General features: G+C 46.0%; 3 protein-coding genes and 1 long non-coding RNA gene across 4 annotated transcripts; 3 read left to right on the forward strand and 1 right to left on the reverse strand.

Annotated features, from left to right (window-relative positions):
• Nucleotides 1-414: 414 nt before the first annotated feature.
• LOC112875525 lies at nucleotides 415-1416 on the forward strand. Its single transcript, XR_003225195.1, has 2 exons — nucleotides 415-1097; nucleotides 1176-1416. It is a non-coding gene; the product is annotated as an uncharacterized LOC112875525 (long non-coding RNA).
• A 6088-nt stretch (nucleotides 1417-7504) lies between these two features.
• On the forward strand, nucleotides 7505-8445 carry LOC112878990. Its single transcript, XM_025943298.1, has one exon. The coding sequence runs from the start codon at nucleotides 7782-7784 to the stop codon at nucleotides 8019-8021; it is 240 nt and encodes a 79-aa protein (XP_025799083.1). The 5' UTR covers nucleotides 7505-7781; the 3' UTR covers nucleotides 8022-8445.
• Nucleotides 8446-8667: 222 nt separating this feature from the next.
• Nucleotides 8668-11944, reverse strand: LOC112878989 (histone-lysine N-methyltransferase setd3). Its single transcript, XM_025943297.1, has 5 exons — nucleotides 11495-11944; nucleotides 10481-10647; nucleotides 10133-10405; nucleotides 9408-9671; nucleotides 8668-9251 (listed from the first exon to the last, which is right to left on the reverse strand). Exons 1-5 carry the CDS (start codon nucleotides 11874-11876, stop codon nucleotides 8883-8885), a joined length of 1455 nt encoding a protein of 484 aa, XP_025799082.1. The 5' UTR covers nucleotides 11877-11944; the 3' UTR covers nucleotides 8668-8882.
• Nucleotides 11945-14753: 2809 nt separating this feature from the next.
• On the forward strand, nucleotides 14754-16706 carry LOC112898843. The gene is made up of 4 exons (XM_025967147.1): nucleotides 14754-14969; nucleotides 15442-15495; nucleotides 15573-15684; nucleotides 16366-16706. The coding sequence occupies exons 1-4, from the start codon at nucleotides 14754-14756 to the stop codon at nucleotides 16704-16706; spliced, it is 723 nt and encodes a 240-aa protein (XP_025822932.1).
• Nucleotides 16707-22099: the final 5393 nt, after the last annotated feature.

A 22099-nucleotide genomic window follows, 5' to 3' on the forward strand; every position in this document is an offset into this window, starting at 1 on the left:
ACGAAATACCACCGTGTGTAATGTAACCCCAGCCGCCGTGTGACGTCCCTCCCCGGCCGGAAGTCATGTGAAAGGCCGTCGTCACCGATGAGACGCACGTGCTGATTGACGAAATGGGAAGCCTTACTATACTGCTTGACGAAATGGGAAGCCTTACTTAACGGATCGTCATTTCTGGCGTTGTCACCGACGTGAAATCGAGTGGAAAATCGTGTGTGGTGCGCGTACGCACGCAGCCACCGGAAACTGGCTATGTTGCAGCCAGGTTCCAAAAGGCGCTGGCAAAGGCAATCGTCGGAGTTTCCCGACAGGTGGTTGGTAGCAGTCGGGCCTCTTCCTCGTCCAGTCGTCCTTGGTTGGTTCCAACAGATTTCTGGCCGTAAATGGCTCGGAAGCTGCAATAATCGAGCCAAATCTTCACCAAGCACACGATTGGATCCACCGACGACCTGAAATACTTGCTGAATTCACTGGTAGCTAGCAGCACTAGCCTTTTTTTGCCTTTACTCCCGCGGCCTGCAGCTCCACCCACCGGAACCGAACTAAACACCGCCGTCGCCGCGGCGACCAATCGACGCCCCGCCGGCGCGCTCCGACAGGCCATTCATTCATGCATGGGCGCCAAACGTTGCTCGCGTCCGGCCAGCCATGCCGGGCTGGGCCAGGTGGTGTCGTGCGCGGTCTCCGCCACCGCGGGCACGCATTGATGGAGGCGACCGGGATGGGTGGCCGGACAGGACGGCCGCCCGGCCGGTGGCTGCTGCAGGGGCCACCGGCGGCGTGCGTGCAGGTGCAGCTGCTCACCTGTTGGGGGTGTGTATCTCCGCTTTGTTTCCTTCCGGCCGTCCCGGGCCATGCCTCGCCCGTGCGCTTGTTTCTTCCTCCCTTTCCATTCTCATGATCAAAAGATGAGAGGTCCCACGCCATGATCGAGAGCTAGGATTTCACTTCGTGCAGTTGCTATTTGCGTGCAAGGAGTGGTTGGGGGTGATGCAACGAGACGATCGAGTAGACGAGGACTGACGAGGACAGAGAAAGGCCGTGCCGTCCCCACGGTGGTTGGTACGTCGGCGCCGGGCGTGTAAACGCGACGACATGTATGCATTCCGCACACGACCAGTAGTAGTATATGTGAGTTCAGATCTCGACATCCATACTGATTTGCAGGCCTGCAGATACAACTGCGTTTTGTTATGACGCTGACAGTCCAGTTCGTGGCAAGTGTTCTGACATGCATCGAGCCACCAACAGAGAGTCTGAAACTGAAAGTCCTGCTCGAAATTGCCTCGCATGTACAGCAGCACGCTCGATGTTCTTTATCTCGAGCTAGCTCGATCCATGGGCAATAGGCAGGGTAGGGTACTAGGATTGTTGTTGGTTTCAGGCTTTCAGCTGCCTTTTTTTTCCCTCACCGTATTATCTTCTGTTTGTTCGGTTTCGCACCGAACCTTCCATTGCCGTGAAAGTTCTCCGACGACGACGGTCAGTCTTAGTTAGTCCTATTCCTCCGTGCTGATTGTTCTCGACGCATGCATGCGTAGTCCTGCTGACCAGCGAAATGTACTAGTGGCTGGGTTGTTCATCAGCGATGTTTGAAACAAGGGCATGCACGAACATTTCTAACAGCAGCTGCGTGACTGGTAGGTGCTCGGGTTTGCTTATGATTGGATCAGTTTGCCAGTTCCAAACTACGGCAACACTGCTAATTAGAATCAGTCTGGCTGGCTTACTTGGCTCGATCCGGCCGTTTCAATGATTGGTCCGAGTCCGGACCCTAGCTCGCCATTGAAAACACATTTTCTTTTTCTTTGGAGAATCTTGATTAGTCTGAAGGATGAGATTTGTAAAAAAAATGAAGCCTTATTCTAATTTTCTTGAGAATCTCAGCGCGCAGCAGGTCGTTAGGGAGGTATAACCACCCAAAATGCCTATGCGGTATGCGCGAACTGATTGTTTTAAGCTAGCTAATCGTCCATGATTTGCGACGGATTCGCGCGAACTAACGATCCCTAATGATGAATGCATCGGCAGTAGCCCTGCATAAGTGAGATTCGGTCAGACACCCTCCGTCGACTACTCCTGAATTCTTAAACATCAGCAGCAGACGCCGGAGGGGAACCTTAACTGCTCCTCATACCTTTCATGTTCCTGGCATATGCTACGGTCGAGCCTGTCAACATCCAGTGTATAAAACAAGGAAATGTTTGCATGCTAGCATTAGTATATACATGATGATTGTCTGAAATTTCTGAATGATCACGTAGTAGCATCTCCTACTGTCCCGTGTACTGTTCTTCCTAGTGCACATGGGTTAGGAATCCGGATTGACTATGATGGTGGGTGAGTACCGCAAGCAGGGATTCGTGGGAAGTCTCGTTTAGAGATTTGGCCAGAGGTGTAACATAAAGTACTACGATTCCAACCGTGTGACGGTCGGGAGACAAGGTGCTTTAGACAGGCTCGGGCCGCCGTAAGCATAACACCCTACGTCCTCTGTGGAGCTGGTGGTGGTATTCACCTAAATCTGAGTTCGGGTCGATCTGATTCGATCCCCTTTACACGTTGCCCATCTATTCTATTTATAGCATTTTCCGTGGGCTCTGGGAAGAGATTTACCACCTGAAGCGTGAATGCGGCGCCTCATGAGGGGCGCCGGCCTGCAAGTGGCACCCGCTCGCCAGGCAGGATCCTGCGCCGTGGGCCAGAACTGTCGTCACCGGGGTCTTTCTCGAGGGATCCCAGGATGCTCCAAGGTCTCTCTCAAGCTTTGTGCATCGCTCTATGTTGCCCGAGGCCGCAATGGTAATCATATTATGGGAGGTGTGACTGGCAGGGACCACCCCACTGCCCATCGCCAGATGACGCGACGTGACCTGAGAGGGGAGGATCCCTCTGTCCCGACCGCCACGCCGTCTGAGAGCACGCCTCCCCCGTAATCATGTGGTTTTACGGGGAAGGCGCGCCGCCCTCGGGCCTCGTCCGGTTGTAGCAGCGCGGGCGCACTAAATGCGCTGTCAGGCGATCCCTTCCCCACAAAGCAACCGCCCCGTCTAGAGGAGGTGCTTCGGCCTCCCGCGGTCTCGGATCCTTTACGAGGCGACTCAGTTTGGCCCATTACTGCTAATAGGCTAAGATGGTCTTTTACCCCATTTATTCTTATTTGTCCAGAGCTGGAGGGATTCCGTTCCCGTGGCGTTGATAGAATGTCTTACGTAACTTGGGTGTTTTTTCCAGGGAACGGCAAAAGATTTGCCATAAATTTTATTAGAAGAAAAAGTTTAAGAAAATACAAACAACTTCAAATCTCCATGCGACTGCAGCCATCCCAGGTTTAAGACGACTACAAATCTCCGTGCGACTGAAGCCATCCCAGGTATAAGACGACTACAAGAGAACAAGAAAAATGGGTCCGGAGGAAAATCAACAAGAAAAAAAGAAGCTCCACCCACAACTATGCTATAAAACCACAAAACAAATTAGGGCGATTAACTTGGGTGTTCTTCATGGAGCAGAAACTATTTCAAGAACTTGGCATGGTAGCTGGTGATTTTCCATGAAACTGCGAGGCTGAGCTCATGATGCGTCATGACCTCCGCGATAATTTGCAACTTGGAGTCCAGGTCAACGTGATGTGACGAAGGCGATCGATCGATGGAGCTAGTATACTCTCTTCATGTTGACACAAATATTTTCCTTTATGATGATCGCGTCGACATGGGCATGTGCAATCGATATTGTATCGTTCAGCGAGTAACATGCGTTATGGTCGATCGTCTTCGGAGTCTCAGATAGTCAGGTATCACAATCTGATCTGATTGACTGATAGTGTAGCGACGCATGCGAGTTACTTGGAAGGTGATGGCTTTGTTCCTTTACCAGTACATGGCCCTCGGAAGCACATTGAGCTGCCCTGCACAATATAGTATGCGTTCATGCAGTTCGGTCTTCAGATGGAAACTGTGCAGATCTTGACCGTTCTGATTATTCACACCGATCTGAAAAGCTACAGAATATTTCCCACGCAGTTGTATAGGTGCCCCTCTCTGAATTTCTCACTGGCATACATGCAGTGGCAGGTGTGGTTCAGCCTACTAGCTGGTGATACTCACACACAGTGAAGACTCTCTCAGATTTATCTAAGCTGAGTTCTGTGTACTTTCTGCCGCATTTCTGGACTAGACTAGCCGATGGGTTCGCTCCGGTCCCGGCACTTTATTATGCATGTGTTTGTGTTTGGTTTGGGGATGGATTAGGTCCATCTCTATTTTTTGTTGGGTCCAACCCATCTGATGTTTGGTTGAGAGGGTTAGATCTAATCTAATTTTTTGTTTGATTAGAGAGTTGTACAAAAATAGGTTGGCTAGTCATCTATGAGCCCACATGTCACCCTCTCTATTTTTTTTCTCTTCCATCCTTTTCTTCCTCGTCGAACTTCATCGAGCTCGGCACTCAGCCCCGCCCGACCGGCGCCGGCCTCCTCCGCCCACCTCGCGCCGGCCTCGCCCGCCCGCCCAGCGCCGGCATCCTCCGCTCGCCCCACGCTGTCGCTTAGCTCCGCCCACCCCACGCCGCCGCTCGCCCCCGCACTGCCGGCTTCCACGCCGGCCCCACGCCTGAGCTAGGCGCGGCTCTGCTCTGGCTCCCGCTACCTCGAGGGACGGAGCCCCGACGGCGTCCCAAATGGGTTGGACTCGTCAGCTCGATTTGGGCGGACGAAGTCGACCCGCATCTAAGGGGAATATTCCCCTCAGAAATGAACCCAGCCCATCTCTATTCTAAACCAAACACTTCTGAAAATGGGTTCAACCCAACCCATTTAGACCCATGAACCAAACACATGCTAGTTCTTCCATACTGAAATAATCATTCAGTAACGCGAACTCTGAACCAGCACATAGCCATGCATCCGGAAGGTTAGTGTTAGGGGGCGATTGGTTCCTCCGGACTGAATTTTAGTCCCGTCATATCGAATGTTTAGACACTAATTAGGAGTATTAAATTTAGACTAATTATAAAATCTATTGCATAAATGGAGGCTAATTCATGAGACGAATCCATTAAGCCTAATTAGTCCATGATTTGACCATATTGTACTAAGTAAATATATGCTAATGATGGATTAATTAGGCTTAACAGATTCATCTCGTGAATTAGTCTCCATTTGCGCTATTAGTTTTATATTTAATTTTTCTAATTGGCATCCAAACATTCAATGTGATCCGGACTAAAAATTAGTCCGTGGATCCAAATAACCCCTTAATCTTCGGTGTTCATCGAGAAGGCAAGAATTGGCCACAACGATGCATGTTGGGTGATAGACAATATCCTGCACATGCATCGTTTGACAACCCTCGAATTTCTAGTTTGCCGAAGCATGAGGGCAGCGTATATAGCTAGCTAGCTTGCTAGCTGCTTCAGTTCCGGTAGGCCAACACAACACAACTGTGGATCGGAGCATCCTAGATGCAGATGATCATCGTGATTGGGGGAAGGAAGAAATGGGACATCGGATATGGGACGAGTCGCTGTCATCACCAGAGTGTGTCTGAAACGGAGGGAGGACAGTGACATGTCCAAACGGCGGAGCCCATCTCCTCAGCAACCACACATCTGGCAGTAAAACCAGATCGACACGCCTCGCTGAAAATCGATCGATCTGCAGCGATCGAGCAGGACCCGTCACCCGATCGAGATCGCTGTCGTGGCCGCCCAAAGCTCGATCGAGAAGGATGGATGGACACCGATCGACGTGATGCTCTTTTTGGTGCTATTAATCACTGCTCCTCTCTACGATTATTTCTGCCACGAAAATAAAAGAGGAAAATGACGGCGAACCGTTCCTGATACGAGCAGCGACCAGCACCAGCTGAAGGTTATTCGCAGGCCGTGATCGAGGGCGATTGGGTGAATGAATGAATATTCTCGTCCGCCGCTGGCTATTTCTACGCGTGTCGGAGCTCGCCGGCCAACACACGATCCCGTGGCTCCCGGCGAGCTCACGTGGCCGCGCCGGCTTCCACGGCATTCCCACGATCTCTTTCCTCCCCCGTCCCCAGCTCGCCGCATGTGACGGCCCCGTGGAGTCCATGTCACCTCCACGCGCGACGCGACGCGGCGGGCCACTCGCAAGGAGCCGTGAGCAACTACCGGTAGCTAGCTACTACCCGGTTAGCCTCGGGACAAGCAGGAACCAGCCAGCAGCCTAGCACTGTGGGCGCGGATCCGGAGAGGGACAAATCCTGCAGTCGCTACCAGCGCAGCGGCGCGGTTGGAACTGTTCCTGATCCGTCTCGGGATCCCGTCCTGTTGCTTCTTCGATCGGCCTGCTTCTCCTGCGAAGCGAAATCGGAGCCGGATTCATGGCGAGCGGAGCGGCTTGTCCTGTGGTGGTGGGTGGGCGTTTTGGGAATCCTTAGCGGCTCGGGAGGAGCGCTTTGCAGATAAGCAGATGAAGGCTGGTGGACTTCGTGGCGCGGATAAAGGCGTGGTGTGGATGGAGGCGACTGATGATAATTCTGTTGGAGACGACGACACGCCAGGGATGCGGTCATGCATGCGGACGACTCGTGTGAGGGCGCGCGAGAGGAGCCGGGTCGACGAGATGGGTCGAGCGTGATTTCGTCCGAGCGGGCGATCTGTATGTGGGCTGCACGCGGGCCTTTGGAAAGCCCGTAGAAATAGATAGGAGCAGGCCTGGCCCATGGATTATAAGCATGGGCTTTACAGCTACTAGCGTCGTGGGAAATAGACGGGCCTGAAAAGCTCTTCGTTTTTCCTTTTCTTTCGCCGTCTATATTTGAGCACCGATTTTGCAAAGATTCGCTTTATTCGCGTCCCAGAAAAGACATTGCTTTGTATGAGGACATGCCAAAAATCCTCTTTAACAAATAAAGTTCCCCTCCGAAATACGAGTGCGCCACGCACGAACTCATTCAACACGTTTCGCCAGAAACATTAACAAATAGATCGACTCATCCGGCACGTTCCGCTTCGCACCAACCGGCTCGGCTCGCCTTTGCCCCGCAGGACGTCATGATCGTCCTCCGCCGCCGCCGCCACCACCACCACCATTGCTCAGGTCGGTCGACCGCGATCCAGGCGCGGCCGTACGTTCCCTCGCTCCACGCACGTTGTCCTCGCGCCCCACGCCGCTTGACTCGCGTCGCGCCATTTTTTTTCTTTCTGTGCTCCTCGGCTTCACCTCACCCCACCCCACACGTCCATCCAATCCGCTACAAGCCGACGCGCCCCTTTTCCCCTCTCCGCCACCCGCGACGCGCGCATGGCAAACGTTTCCCTCGCCGAGCCGAACGCTGCGAACACGCACGCCGGACACGGCCCCGATCACACTCGTGCCGTCCCTCTCGCCATCGTGTGTGCGCATGCGCAGCGCTGCACGCACGGCCGAACGCGAGAGCCGACGCCGGGAAAAACCCGTGGACGATGGAGCCGATCGGATCACGCGAGACGACACGGCGAGGCCCCGGGCGCGGATCTGGTAAACGGCCGGGGTCCGGGGAGGGGGGCCACGTGTGCGCCGCTCCGGGCCTCCGCTCGGCCGGCCGGGGCAGGAACCGGTCCTCGGTGCTCCGCGTGGCCCCCGGCCCCTATTTATACGGCCGGGTCTCCAGTCTCCTCGCCCATGCACCGCCGCGGAGCGTCCATCGGAATGGTGGAGATCTCCTCCTAGGCCGCTACTCGTCTGGATAAGAGGCAATCCTAATCCTCATCCTAATCCAATCCTATCGGGAAGAAGGCTGCGACCGGCGGGCGCTGCGAGGATGATGATGGAGAAGCAGGCGCAGGAAGGGCAGCAGGCGGCGGCGGCGGGGGTGGTGCACAGCCAGGTGCGGCGGATCAAGCAGGAGGAGGACGAGAAGGTCAAGGTGCATGAGACGTACCAGCACCACGTCGCCGAGATGCGCCTCGTCCTCCGCCGGGACCTCGCCAGGCAGCGCTCGCGCTCGCCGCTCGGCCGCGCCGGGCGCCCAGGCGCCATCTCCATCGGCGGCGACTCCTGATCGTCCCCGGCCAGCCGGCACACCGGTGCCCGCCTCGGGGAGAGAAGGCGGCGGCCGATCGTCGTCTCCACCCGTGCGTTCCGTCGTCGTCGTCAGGTGCTAGGATCGATCAATCGACTGGGTCGATCGCCGTTAGGATTTTCGTTTGATGATGATCGCCGTCTTATTGGCATGGTCAGAGTACGTGGTCGTTGAGTTGGAAAATTTTCTGTTGTTTCTAGGGTCATGATGATGCTCCTGTCTGGATGGATCATGTAAATACATTTTTTTTTGCATTTTTGTCGACTTAGGATGATATGAATTTCTCTCGTCGCTGCAGCTTTGGGGAGAAAATATGAAAAGATTTCTCTTTGTAGGGCGACTGTTACAATTTTCTTGGAAAGATTACTTATAGTTGGTCTGTCTGGTGAAAACATTTCTTTCTGTGAAGAACAAGTTAATCAGAAGAAAAGGAATTTCAACATTGTTCTGCTTCATTTCCCTTAATTGTTCGAAGTGTTTATGTAGACATCACTTGCAACTTAGCACAACATTTTTTGTTTCGGCAGCTTGAAGACTACCCAATCTAGTATTAAATGCTGTTACGCAGAGGCACACCGTTTGAACTGAGCAGATATAAGGCACCGGAAGTGGCAAGACATGGAGATTGCAGAGTCAAAAATGGGGATTTATCATTATCCGCAATAATCAGTACATGAAAGTAATCTCCACAAGGAACTCCATAACTAATGCACACCCTTTGATTCATGCACATGTAACTTCTAAATGCAGATATGGTACAGAATCAAAATTGGGGCTTGTATTTATATGCAGTAAGCAGTACAGAATGGTAATTGATTGTATGACGAAGAAACCAAAGAACTACGCAGTGGATTTCTGTGGCGATAACGTCTTGATTCTCCGGCTGATATTCTGCATCACATCAACGATCATAAACTTCTTCTGCAATCTGAACTGGATGGCCAGTTCAGTGGTAAGAGGCAGTTCCCCTTTTAGAATGGCTTCGTCTTCCATTATCTTCGTGTGGAAGTGTTGGAGAGCAATCGCACAAAGTGCAAGAACTGTTCGGAGTGCTGAGGCTTCAACAGTTGGGCCTAAAGGAGCTTGCGCATCAAGGGACATCAAAGTTTTCAGGTCATGCTTGTGCACAGCCTCTGGATCAGCTGCAAGAAGCACCCTTAGAGCAGCTAACAAGCGTCCATCCACTATATCTGGGCCTCCTAAGCTTACCTGAAAGGAAACCCACGTATTGGTGGTACAAGTGTAAGATTAATTAAGCTTAAGCTTAACAGGTTAATACATGAATACTACATTTGATAATATGTATATGTGGACTCAACAATGTATCACAACTTATAAAAGCAGGTTATGAATGTGGGGGAAAACCTTCAAAATGGCGCCCTCTCCATGCAGGTTTAGCTGTGACAAGATATCTTCTTGCCACTTGGCTGGTGCTGAAAAGTTGGGAGAAGAGGCCCCTGCTGCCATGCTAGCAGCATCAAGAAGGGTTCCATCATAGCTCAGTTCCACTTGATCATAAGGGTTTGGTGTTATCACAAATCCATAATCGAGAAGAAAGAAATCATTGGGGTGGCAACCATAATTCAGTGTTATTGCTGCATTTTGCTCAATCTTCGTCTCAGCAACAACCTGTGCATAGAAGCACAGCGCAACATGAAGATAAGTAGTGAATTTATTTGTGTCTTCCATAAGCAAGGAAATTAAAGACTCTAAATGACATGTAACCATAAAATCAGTTGATTAAGTGCATTTCAGCGTGCCAAATCTGTGCAAACCAGTAATCAAAGAACATTAATTGCATATAGCCTATCGGCCCAGGACTGAGAATATTTCTCAATAATTTTTGCAGACACGTGAAAGTTACAAATGGCACAGAGATGTTACCAGTGAGTGTATCAGATACCGAGCAGAGATCAAAGCAGAAATTGGTGAACGACAGATGTTCCGATACTAATAAAATATAAAATAATATCTTCACAGTTTGCCAAGCGATAAGTGGAGGGGGGGAAATGATAGCTTGATTCGAACAAAATTTTCAGGAGTGTATATATGGAAAATTCAGAAGTGGAAGAACATCTCAGGATACTTGCCTTAACTGACATGTCTGAGCTGTTTACACTTCCTTCCTGGACAATCCTAGCATTTGGGTTGAAACTATGGTTACACATATCAATCAGAGGCAACAGCATTGGGGTTTCCCCATGCAAACGGAATGCACGAGAAGACGCAGCTGACATAGCCCATCCAAGGGAAGATGAATTTAAATCTTGTCCATAAAAAGGATGATCAATCAAGGGCACGGTATCAAGCTTCTGTCGCACCTCTTTCTCAAACTCAAGAAGAAAACGACATCTTTTGTTGACCTGGAATAGAAACAGTCAGAAAAGAAAGGGGGAGTGATAAGCCTGCACTAGATATGACCATATGTTTTTAACAACCTGGTGGAGGAGAGGGGCATACTGCAAGTTTTTAATGTCATCCCCAGGAAAGAAGATTGGAACAGTAAATGTCTCTGGCAAATTGGCAATATACGGCCACCAAAATGAATCAGGTTTGGCCCTTTCTTGAAGCAACCTCAAGCCCAACTTCATAGCCCATAGTTCATCTGTAATATACTCACATGATTAAATTTACTCCGTGTTCACTTTGCAAGATAGAAATCCCCTTATAACTAACAGAGTGGTTGTACTAAAACTGGGACATTCTAAGCATGTATAAACTCAAACACATGATAATATCAGTTAGACAGTTACACAGATAGATTATCGAACGATTCAATAGCAGGAAAACATGGATACAAGCTTGTTCAAATCAATATACCATCTCAGGAAAGATAATCTAAACGCTGAAAATAAATTCCTAAGATGCCTGTAATTCTACATTGAGCAACAGGAGTATATTATTTATTAAAATAATCTAAACGCTGAAAATAAATTCCTAAGATGATTCAATTGAAAGAGTACACACTGCAGATGTATGTAACACTATCCAATATAATCATGTATACTAAATAGGGGCCTTTAGTCTCAACACAACTTTGATCTCACTTCAATCATTTTTTTGACATAATCTCTCCAGCTCCACAGCAATAGTGTAAGCACAAGCTTTCATTTAGTGATTTCACATCTGATAGCTCCCAATACGGAACACCAACAATTCAGAACAAACTCTAGAACATATGTCCAGATTGACCTTTTAATGGTACTATAACAGTACTATCCTACTAAGAAAACAGAAAGAATGGCATTCGCTTATCGATGCTCCTAAGTGATTAAGTGAGAAAGCCAATCGTGATCGACACAAATTAAAATTATCATTTCAGTCACGTATAAGAATCAATATTGAGGCTCAAAGCAGTACGGCCACTAATGTACTTAACGTTTGAGCGTTCACAGGCTCAAATTTACAAGCATACAATGCCGCACAAGTAACCGAATCAGAGAGGCCATTACCCGGTACTTGTTGGGCTAGCTGCACGAGCAGGTCGTCCGCAGCGCCGGTGGGGTGGCGGAGTCGTAGCGGGAGGCGGCCCGGGAGCGTGATGAGGACGTCCCCAGGTGGGATGTCGCCGTCGGCCGCGGCGGCAGAGACCCCGAGTCCGTGTTCCGGGTGGTCCGTGACGCGGAGGGCCGGGTGGACGAACCCGCCCTCGCGCTGCAACCACCGGACCAGGTCCGGAGGCTGCGGCGCGAGGCGCGGGGCGGCGGCGGCCGCGGCCGAGCAGGAGAGGCCGCGGCTGCCGCGTTTGAGTGAGGACGAAAGGAGGGTGGCGGTGGTGGTGAAGAGGGTCTTCCTCGCAGTCGCCGGCGTGGCCCCGGCTACGGCGGCCGCCATGGGAGGTGAGCACTGAGCAGGATGGATGCGGTGCGGAGATCTCTGCGGTGCGTCGGAACGAATGCAGGATAAGCGAGGTTTGGGTCGGGCCGGTCTGTTGCGAGCTGCGACATGATCTGGGCTGTCGGCTCCAACTGCTATGTCTTTTTTTTTCGGAGGAGGATCCGGCCGTCCTATCGTAGATGGGCCGTGTTATGGAGTAGTACCATTTTGATTTCCTAGCCCGTGGATCAATTTTGCATGAGTCTCTGACGAGGAAGAACTGAGAATTTTTGAGTGCAGATGGACTTTTTAAAGATGGAAAATGGGTGCAAAGGTGTGCAACGGTCAAATGAAGGGTGGCTAATCCAGATTTAGAAGAGTTTGTGATGACCCTGTGAAAATTAGCGAAATTTGTTAACCATGTGATGTTCGTGATTAAATTTCGTATGAGTTGTTATCAATTTAAAGTTGCTCATAATTTAGTAAGCAGGGGTTTTATGAATTTTAATCCTCCCATCACTTTACTTTAAAATATCTTCATATTTTATAACGGCATTAATTCTCTCCAGGACCGATTGAACTCTTTACATGTGAAAAATTGATTAGGTACACATCTATGCTTTCTATGTATATTTTTAATACAAATTAAATTCTACTCTAAAGATAATATCTTCCCATATCTTTTCTTCTGGGTTATGCTCTCTACATAAATGATCCTTTTCAATGGCATATCTCTTTTCTCATTTCCTTCAGATTTTCATATATGGAGAACACGTGCCAAGAACATAAATAAGAGGCATGGTTTATGTGAAGATCTCATGTAAAATATCTTTATTTGCTTTCATCCAAAACAGCGGTCCAAACGTACATTCTTAACATATCTTTTTGAATTCTCATCATTAATTTGTGATGTGGAAATGATTGTCTTCCATATCTTTCCCTTTGGATTATACTCCTTGAAAAAAAATTCTTATCATGGCATATCTCTTTGCATACTTCCTATACAATTCAATATATAGATAACATATGTAATTAGCATGAAAACATGTCATTTATGCAAATTTTCATCACATCATTAATTTCCTCCAAAGTTGATCTGGGTCACACATATTTTATTTTCTAAGATATCCTTTTGAATCATCATCCACATTAATATCAAGTATATAAAAGATTTGCCCCTTCGATATCTTTTGTTGTATTGCGTTCTCAAATAATAAATGATCCTAGCCATAACATTTCTCAAATAATAAATGATCCTAGCCATAACATATCTTATTGCAGGTTTTCAGTAGACACACACACACACACACACACACACACACACATATATATATATATATATAGAGAGAGAGAGAGAGAGAGAGAGCGAGCATATATGTAAAGAAATATCCACATTTGTGTTTGCACATTCTATGATGTCAAGACTTCATTTGGTTTCTGCAGTGCTTCTCATTGTTGCATTTCTCCCTCAGAAGTATGAAGGATGCGAACATTGTTGTACAACTAAGGAGGTGAGTCTAAACTATGCTACAATTCCAAAAAATGGTTTATCTAATGTTGATTCATAATGCCTTGGCAAAGTTTGTGATTCGTCATTAGATTGTACTAAGTATATTCTTCTAGATGGAGACCGTGCAAAGGGAAATGGGAAATTGTATGTTGAAAGGTGTCCTATGAGTATATAATGAAGATAACCTTGGTGTAAAAAATAAAATATTATGCATGTTGCAAATCTAGGTGTAAAAAATAAAATGGTAGACATGTTGCAAACCTATGACTTTATGCATACACTTGTCATACCTACAAAGTAAAGTAAAAAGTCAAATAAAAACATTACATATGTTTGTATTTCCTTAAAAAGGATCTTTATTTTTGTGTTCTTTTATATTTGGATTGCAAAATTTGTCTTATTGTAGTTTTTCAAAAAAAAAGTTGTCTTATTGTATTGAAATAAAACCACAATTTAGTGAAATACCATATTTAAGATATTAAGTAATTTATTTACTGCATGCTGTAAATTAGCATTTTAAAAAGATCTTTCAATGTTCATATAAATTTACTAAACTAACTAACTTTTTTATGTTCATTCTTTTCATTGAAGATAAATGATGGAGTCTCTCAAGCCCGCAAGTTGTTACTTGTCGCACCTTCACTAAAGAAAAATGACACATAACTAAGTGACAAAATAACACTTTTAGATGTGCATATAAATGGTGGTACTGATGATGTGGCCTATGTGAGTTTCACTACTTGATCTAATTATGCTTTCTATGATATTGATTTCTTATAAACTTTGCATAGCTACTTGTTGCAAACATATTTTATAAAAAAACTATTGCATATAACATTGACGAAGAATTGCTCATTTACTGTGACATTATAAATAAAGTATAAATAAAGTATTGGATACTTTTTTCCTAAAAGTGTAATTGATAAAGTTTACTAGTAGTCTATTCTACATTAAGGCAACTAACCATTATCTTGTGAGTAAACAATGAACATATATATGAATTAACGTATATCTATATCCATCCTTTCACAATATCTATAAAAAAACCATGCAGGCTATGCCAGTACTTTGTATTTATCGGTCATAACATTTTGAGATCGTTCGGATATATTTGAAATTTCCTGTGACTAATAATACATAAAATTTCTAATAGTTCAAATATGCAATACCAACCATTTAACTAAACTTTCTCACATGCCTATTTGATATTCTCCATTATTAAATGATATTAAAGTAGATCTATTCTTTCATTTTTCTTCATTGTTGAAGAAGAATTAAAGTTGTCTGAACCAAGTGGATTTGATGGAATATATCACAATGAAAGAGTTAAATACCAGAGGAGTTGTATGCTGAAGCATTTTTAATGTATATGATCCTCGTAGTACATGGAACGACTTCATAGTTCTTATGCTTCATTGCAGTTTGCGGCGCACGCATCAGTTCCTAGAAAGCCTTATAATGAAAACTTTGGAATTGTTGCAACCATAGATGTGTATGGTCATAATATTCGTCATGGCCAAATGAGTGCGTCTTCAATTATGGTTGTGAACCTTGGTGATGGGTCAAAAGAAACGTACAATTCTATTCGTGTCGGCTGGATGGTATATAAACATCCCCATTTGCATAGTAACATTTCTCACCTGCAAAAGGTTTTTATATGCTACTATAAGTTATGAGATATTTGTAAGGCCACTTCCATGCACAGAAGCAATATTCATAAACCTTGGCCCCCTATACTATTAACATAAACTCCGTTACACCTCTCTGGACAAATTCATTACCCACTTTGCCCTATTCTTCGTCCTCTACCCTCATCCCATATACCATCACTCTCCAATATACAATATGCAATGACCACCGTACATATGGCTGATTTGATGTCGCTCCATGGATCTAGCCACTGGGACAATTATGGCTTCATGTGTGCATACTATTCTTACATGAAGTGTCCATTTCGCAGTGAGCTTTCAAGGACAGATATTTTAAATTTTTTTAGTGGCAGAGAGTTCATTAAATATCTATAACTTTCTTTTCTCTGATAATATATAGTTGTTTTGTGCTTTTGTGTCATAGGTATCTCCTGAACTATACGGTGATTCATATGCTCACGTCTATACTCATTGGAATGTATGTTTCCTAATATTCAGTAGCATCTAAATTACAGTTTCCGTTTCATAATATCTTCAAATTATAATTATAAATAGGGAGATGGATATGGGAGAAAGGGGTGCTACAACATGGAATGCCCCGGTTTCCAATTGGAACAGGGATCAAAAGTAGCTCCGGGTGCTATCACAGCTAAGGCTCCAACTACGGGTAGGTCCCATCACACAATTACAGTCAAATTGTTCAAGGTATGAATTGAACTACCATGTTGTCTATTCATCTCCATGCTCAGTACTCCCTCTGAGGACAAGCACATTAGTTTATTTTGAACTAATTAGTAAGACATCATATATTTAAGACGGAGTTGGTAACAATTATCTTTAGGATAACTTATATGTGAAACAAATTCCTTTTATATATTTTAATTAATTATTGCCTCTAGTAAGAATTACTTATTGCCTCACCAACAAGTTTGTTGCACCGAAAACATGAGCAAATACAAAACAATGTGCCTGGTTTGTGTTTAACTATGTGTAGGTTTTCTTAGACATTATCAAAGATGAGACAGAAGGGGCAAACCGCTCCCCCGTTTTTAATTAAGAAGAACACAGGTCTCGACTCTCAAATCCGAGTCAGCTACTTGAGAGTGAGCTCCAGTAGCCTATGGTTCGCAAGAGCGCCTGTGCTTTCTTAGAAATTATCATTGCACCTTATTAAACCGTGTCTCAAGAAGAGAACCATACATGCTAGTAAAATTATATTGCCAATTCCTTGCTTTTGTTTTTCTAATAGCTCGAATAGACTTTTTTTTATCCTTCTCTGATCCATCATTTTAGCTGCATAGTTTGCTCCTTCTCATGTGCGCTTAAATTTTATTTCTTTTAACGACAGGAGATCGGTCAAGTAAAAATTGGTGGGTGTACTACGGCATGGACAATAACACCCCGACAGCAGTTGGCTACTATCCTGGAAACCTGTTTTCAGGATTAGCAGAAAAGGCTAGTGGCATTGCTTTTGGTGGTGAAGCACGTGCCAGGAGAAGCCTTCCAACTCCTCCAATGGGCAGTGGATTCTTACCATCACCAAGCGCAGCATCCATGGCCAACCTTCAGTTTGTTGACCAGGATGGTCAGAGCATCCCTATATCATCAGATTTACCGGTTATTGCAGATAAACCGAAATGTTATTATGTATCACCAATTGTGGGTGCCAAGTTTTTCTTTGGTGGTTGAGGGAGATGACGGCGCAGGCGACCGAGGCGGCGCTAACGAGTGGGTAAGGCTGCGTTTCTGCTCTGGGAGCCGAGATGCGCACATCGCCTCGTTTGGGAGCCGAGCCGCATGTTGAGCTGGCTGTTGGAGAGAGCCGAGAGGAGTCGCTGGAGGAACACCCGCCCAAGCAGAAGACGTCAGTCGTCGGATCAGCTCTGTGGCCACGCGGCAAGAATCTAAGGCGGGTCCTCACCGTGAGGGATTTGGGGACCGTCCCCACCAATTTTTTTTTTCCGCAGTGGTGCAGAGGAGCGGCGGATTGTAACTAGGGTTGATTGGTTGGTTGGATGGGTCTCGGCCAGGCTCACGACATGCTGCAGAGAAACGCAGATGGAGGCCGTTTCTCTCGGGCCAGGCTAGCGCGGGACTCGAAGCACTACTTACCTATGGGTCAATCTTCATCCTTCACTCACCCTTCACTCTTTACACATGCAGCATCTTTAGTTTTGCAGGCGTTTGGTTTCATGCATGCCTCGAACCTGGCTCAACTAATGCGTGCAACCAAACATAACAAACTTTTACACTTTTGGCTCAAGCCGGCCTGTCTCACCAAAGCCTGGTTGAGAAAACTGATGCAACCATCCAATCACACTCTAGAATGTAAGGCTCTATTTGGTTCTGTTAGGTTCCTCTAGAGACTAAATTTAAGTTCCACCATATTTAGTTGCAGGGACTAAAGTCATTTAATGTAGTTGTGCAAAGATCCTTATACCCCTGATCATTTAGCGTGGGTGCGGAGCGAGGGGGGACTGAGGCAGCAATAAATGAAAGAAGGATACCCTATCAAAAGCATCTTTTAGCTCCCATATGCTACAACTTTAGAATTTATGGACTTATGAACCTTTAGTCCCAATAAATGACCATGTTTGGCACTTTAAAGATTTATTGGAACTGAACTTAAGCGCCTAAGTGCAAACCAATCAGACCCTAAATAAACACGTGATCACCTTGGGCCTTTTCTCTTCCCTCCATTATTTTGGCCCATCGATTTTTTTGGGGCCTTTCGGCCCATCGATTGCCCACCCGTTTTTATCCTCATCTGTCATGGGCCGTATCTCTACAGTAAGTGGGTGGTAGTGGGCCTGCCAAAGCCCGCTTGTGGAGTTGTATTCGGCCACCTAACTGTATAATGGTGTCGCCAACCTGACCAATTAAGGCAGGAATCTATATATCTTATATAGATGGAACCCACTAAACATCATTAACTCTTATTTTGCTGCAACCACATCAAGCCACGTCATCAATTAAGTCTACACCGTCTGATTTCATCCTCCCTGTTACCCTGTACGTCTATTTTGCTGTACGTTAATCCACCATCTCACACAAGGCCATTCATCTACCACGAGCCCAAGAGTTTGTTCATGCAAAAGCCATTCATCTACCAGGAGCCCAAGAGTTTGTTCATGCAAAATTATGATTCATTTATTTCCCCAACAGATTTTACTACTCTATTTCTCTTCCCCAGCGCATCTGGATCCTTCCTGTTCCCCTGCATTTTTTCCTGCTACCGGCAGTGTAGCAATATGTCTCCTCCGTCTACTGTGTGTTGAGGTAAGAGATGATGATTCTTCTTTTGTTTTGATTCCCTTTATTTTTTCACCTCGCCGCCAACACCTAGGCCGCTGGCACCGTTACCGGGCGTCGCGGGCCGACGGCACTGTCGCAGCCGACCACTTCCACCGCCTACTCGCCGCCAATGCCCCCGCCGCCGGCACCGTCGTCGAGCGTCGGGGCCGACCACTTGCACCACTTGCTCAGGCTACCTCCTATGCCGACCCTATTTAGTTGCTCGCCCTCCTCCTACCCCACCCCCACCGGCATCCAGCGCCTGGCGGCTGGCACCCTTGCCCCTACCGGCATCCAGCGCCTGCCGGACGGCAGACGGCACCCACGCCGTTCAGGCTAACTGTCGGCCGCTGTCTCGCCCTCGTCGGGCTAACTGCCGGCCGCGGCCGCGGCCTCGACCTCCAGCGCCTGCCGGATGGCAACCACGCTCTCGCCTCCGTCGGGCCGACTGCCGACCGCTAGCCGCGGCCTCCCTCCAAACCCGCACCCCTTTTCCAACCCCGGCACCCAGCCCCCAAACAATTGATGCAATTACTTTTGCGATTCTTCTATTCTTCCTCCGTTATGTCGATATTCTCTTCTTCCTCTGTGCTGCCGCCGCGACTCCCAGCTTGCTGCTCCCACGAGTGTTCTACTATTGGCTGTTGTGCTGGCTTGGTCTTCATTTCCGCCTACAGATCCCCCTCCGTTTTGTCAGCCTCTAGCAGGGACATATTCCTTCCCTTATTCCTTTTTGTTCAGTCTCTTTGAATCCTGCCTTCTCGATACATTAAATTGCTAATGTTCTTCTTTATTTGCTTTGATGCTTCTTAAATGTTTGCTGAAATGTTTAGCTAGCATATCCAACATTTTCCTATTTGGTTTAGGTTATTACTGATGTATAAACCATTCTTGCTACCGTACTAATGATTTCTCTGATTATTTCTAACTGCATTCTAATTTAGTTTACTCTACCATTCTAGATCTCATTTTGGGACAGGTGCACCACCTCTTCCTGATCGTGGATATGCAAGCCTCAGGTTGGTAATCGTTCATTTACAATGCAGTCATTCCTCTGATTAAATATTGTGCTCAGTCTTATGTTGCTACTTTCCTTTATTTTAATCAAAAAAATTTCTACCTGAGTCTTATGCATTCCCAAATACTAAAAAACATATGCAATCAGGTTAGTACTACTTCGTGTACACTGCAGTGACACCTTTGATGAAATTGAAATATTATACTTAGTGTTATTCTGCTACTTTGCTTTTTTTTAAAAAAAGAAATTCCTACCTCAGTCTTATTCATTCCCAAATACAAAAAAACCATGTGAAATCAGTTCATAATGGATGAAGGACCAAGTGCTTCAAGACGTCCAGTTACCCGTGGCTGTCCACGCCGCCGTGCATCACAAATTTTGGTTCCGCAACCTGACATTGCAGCTGCTCATCAAAATCGCCTTAAACGACGGATGCTTATGTATGCTAAGAGAACAGGAGGTCTGTCTAGATATTTTCTACTTAACCCTTTTTTGCTTCATCGCACAATCCAATCTGCTCCTTAGCATTATGCAAATAAATATCTTCTATAAAATTGCCTACAGATTCCACGATGTCAACATCAAACACTACAAGTTTGGACACCTTTCGGACACCTCCTTCACCAATATCAACATCAGCCTCACACACCCAGCACCGTATTATTGGTACCATCACAGCCTCCCATTCATCAGAGTCTATTCCAACAACTTCAAATCAAATATTTAACCACAAAAGTAATAATTCTCATTACAGACTCAATTAGGTGACCTACTACACCTCAACATCTTATTCTTCTAACCTGCATATTTTCCTAGGAACAATCTTCAGTGCTTTAAATCTTGGAGGTCCCCGTTGTTCCTGTCAACATTGTGGTGCTTTGTTTTGGTATGAAGAGCGTCTTCGGCGTGATAGGAACACACCAAACCCAAAATATAATTTATGTTGTAAAGATGGCCGCATCCTTCTTCCACCATACCAGCCTCCCCCACAACCCCTCCTAGATTTGTTAACGCAACATGGAAACCCTCTTACAAGACACTTCTTTGACCATATCCGACAGTACAACACCATGTTTGCAATGACATCAATGGGAGCTAAAGTAATTGAATCCATAAATGATGGCCGTGCTCCATATGTTTTCAAGATAAGTGGTCAGGTCTGCCATCGAGTGGGTTCTTTAATGCCATCTGAAGGCCATCGACCAGAATATGCTCAGCTCTACATATTTGATACAGAGCATGAGGTCTCCAATCGAATAAATGTTGCTTCATCTTCTTCTCGCGCTCCATTTCACGCCAATCAGAATATTGTTGCTTCTCTCATAGAAATGTTAGACATGCACAATCCAATTGTCAAGCTATTTAGAACAGCAAGAGAAAGATTATTAGGTGATTCATCTGATCGGTACCACATTAGGCTATTTGGTAAAGCGGACGCACATGGAGATATCTATAGTGCTCCAGTCGCATCTGAAGTTGTTGGTCTGATAGTTGGTGATATTGGCCAAACTGATGTTGGTAGGGATATCATCATAGAGGATCGCTCTTCAAGGTTGCAACGAATAAATGAACAACATTGCAAGTTCATGGCCATGCAATATCCAATATTATTTCCATATGGAGAGGATGGTTACCATGAATCACTTATGTATCGTCAAATAGGAAGCTCTCTCTCTCTCTCAAGCGTTCAAAGGCAACTATGGCTGAATACTTTGCTTATAGGCTACATGATAGGCCATCAGATTTCAACACTCCATTAAGGTGTGGAAGATTAACCCAAGCATATGAAGTGGATGCTTACTGCTCAGTTGAGGGAGAAAGAATTGATCACTATCGAACCCCAAGTTTCCAGCGAAAATATAGATCAGCACCATACAACAGTTTAGCAAACTCTGTTTCAAGTGGTATTAGATCTGCTTCCTCCGTTGGCCAAAGAATTATTCTACTAGCCTCATTTACTGGAAGCCATCGCTATTTATCGCTATCAAAAATACCAAGATTGCATAGGGATTTGCAGAAAGCATGGTTGCCCAGATTTGTTCATCACATTTACTTCTAATCCTGCTTGGCCCGAAATTATGGAGGCTCTACCTCCAGGCCTCCAACCTTCTGACCGACCAGATATTATCGATCGAATTTTCAAAATGAAACTTAATATTCTAATGGATGATATAAAGAAGAGAAAATTCTTTGGCCCCATCAATGCAGGTAAAAATTTCCCTACCCATGCTTTGTTCACATTACTTAATTTCCCTATCTCTAAAAACAAGATATCTATGTGCAGTTGTTTACACAATTGAATTCTAGAAACGTGGTCTTCCCCATGTGCATATTATTATATGGTTAGCAAAAGAAGGGCCCTTTGATGCTGCAATGATAGATAACTTCATCTCTGCCCAACTGCCAGATCCTACAACTGATCCAATTGGATATGCGGCTGTTTCTTCCCACATGGTCCATGGTCCTTGCGGTGCTCTAAACACATCTTCCCCATGCATGTTTGAAGGAAAATGCTCCAAATTCTACCCCAAACAGTTTTGTGAGAAGACAACCATCCTTGAAAATGGTTTTGTCCAGTATGCCCGCCCTAAAAATGGTTTAGTTGTCACCAAAAACAATGTTGATATTGACAATACATTTATTGTTCCTCACAATGTTGACCTGGTAGTTAAGTATCAAGCTCACATAAATGTAGAGAGAGTTAACCATGATGGTATGCACAAGTACCTTTTCAAGTATGTAACAAAAGGATTTGATTGTGCTAGAGTTG

The sequence above is a fragment of the Panicum hallii genome, chromosome 1 (assembly GCF_002211085.1).
Source record: "Panicum hallii strain FIL2 chromosome 1, PHallii_v3.1, whole genome shotgun sequence".
Taxonomy (NCBI): Eukaryota; Viridiplantae; Streptophyta; class Magnoliopsida; order Poales; family Poaceae; genus Panicum; species Panicum hallii.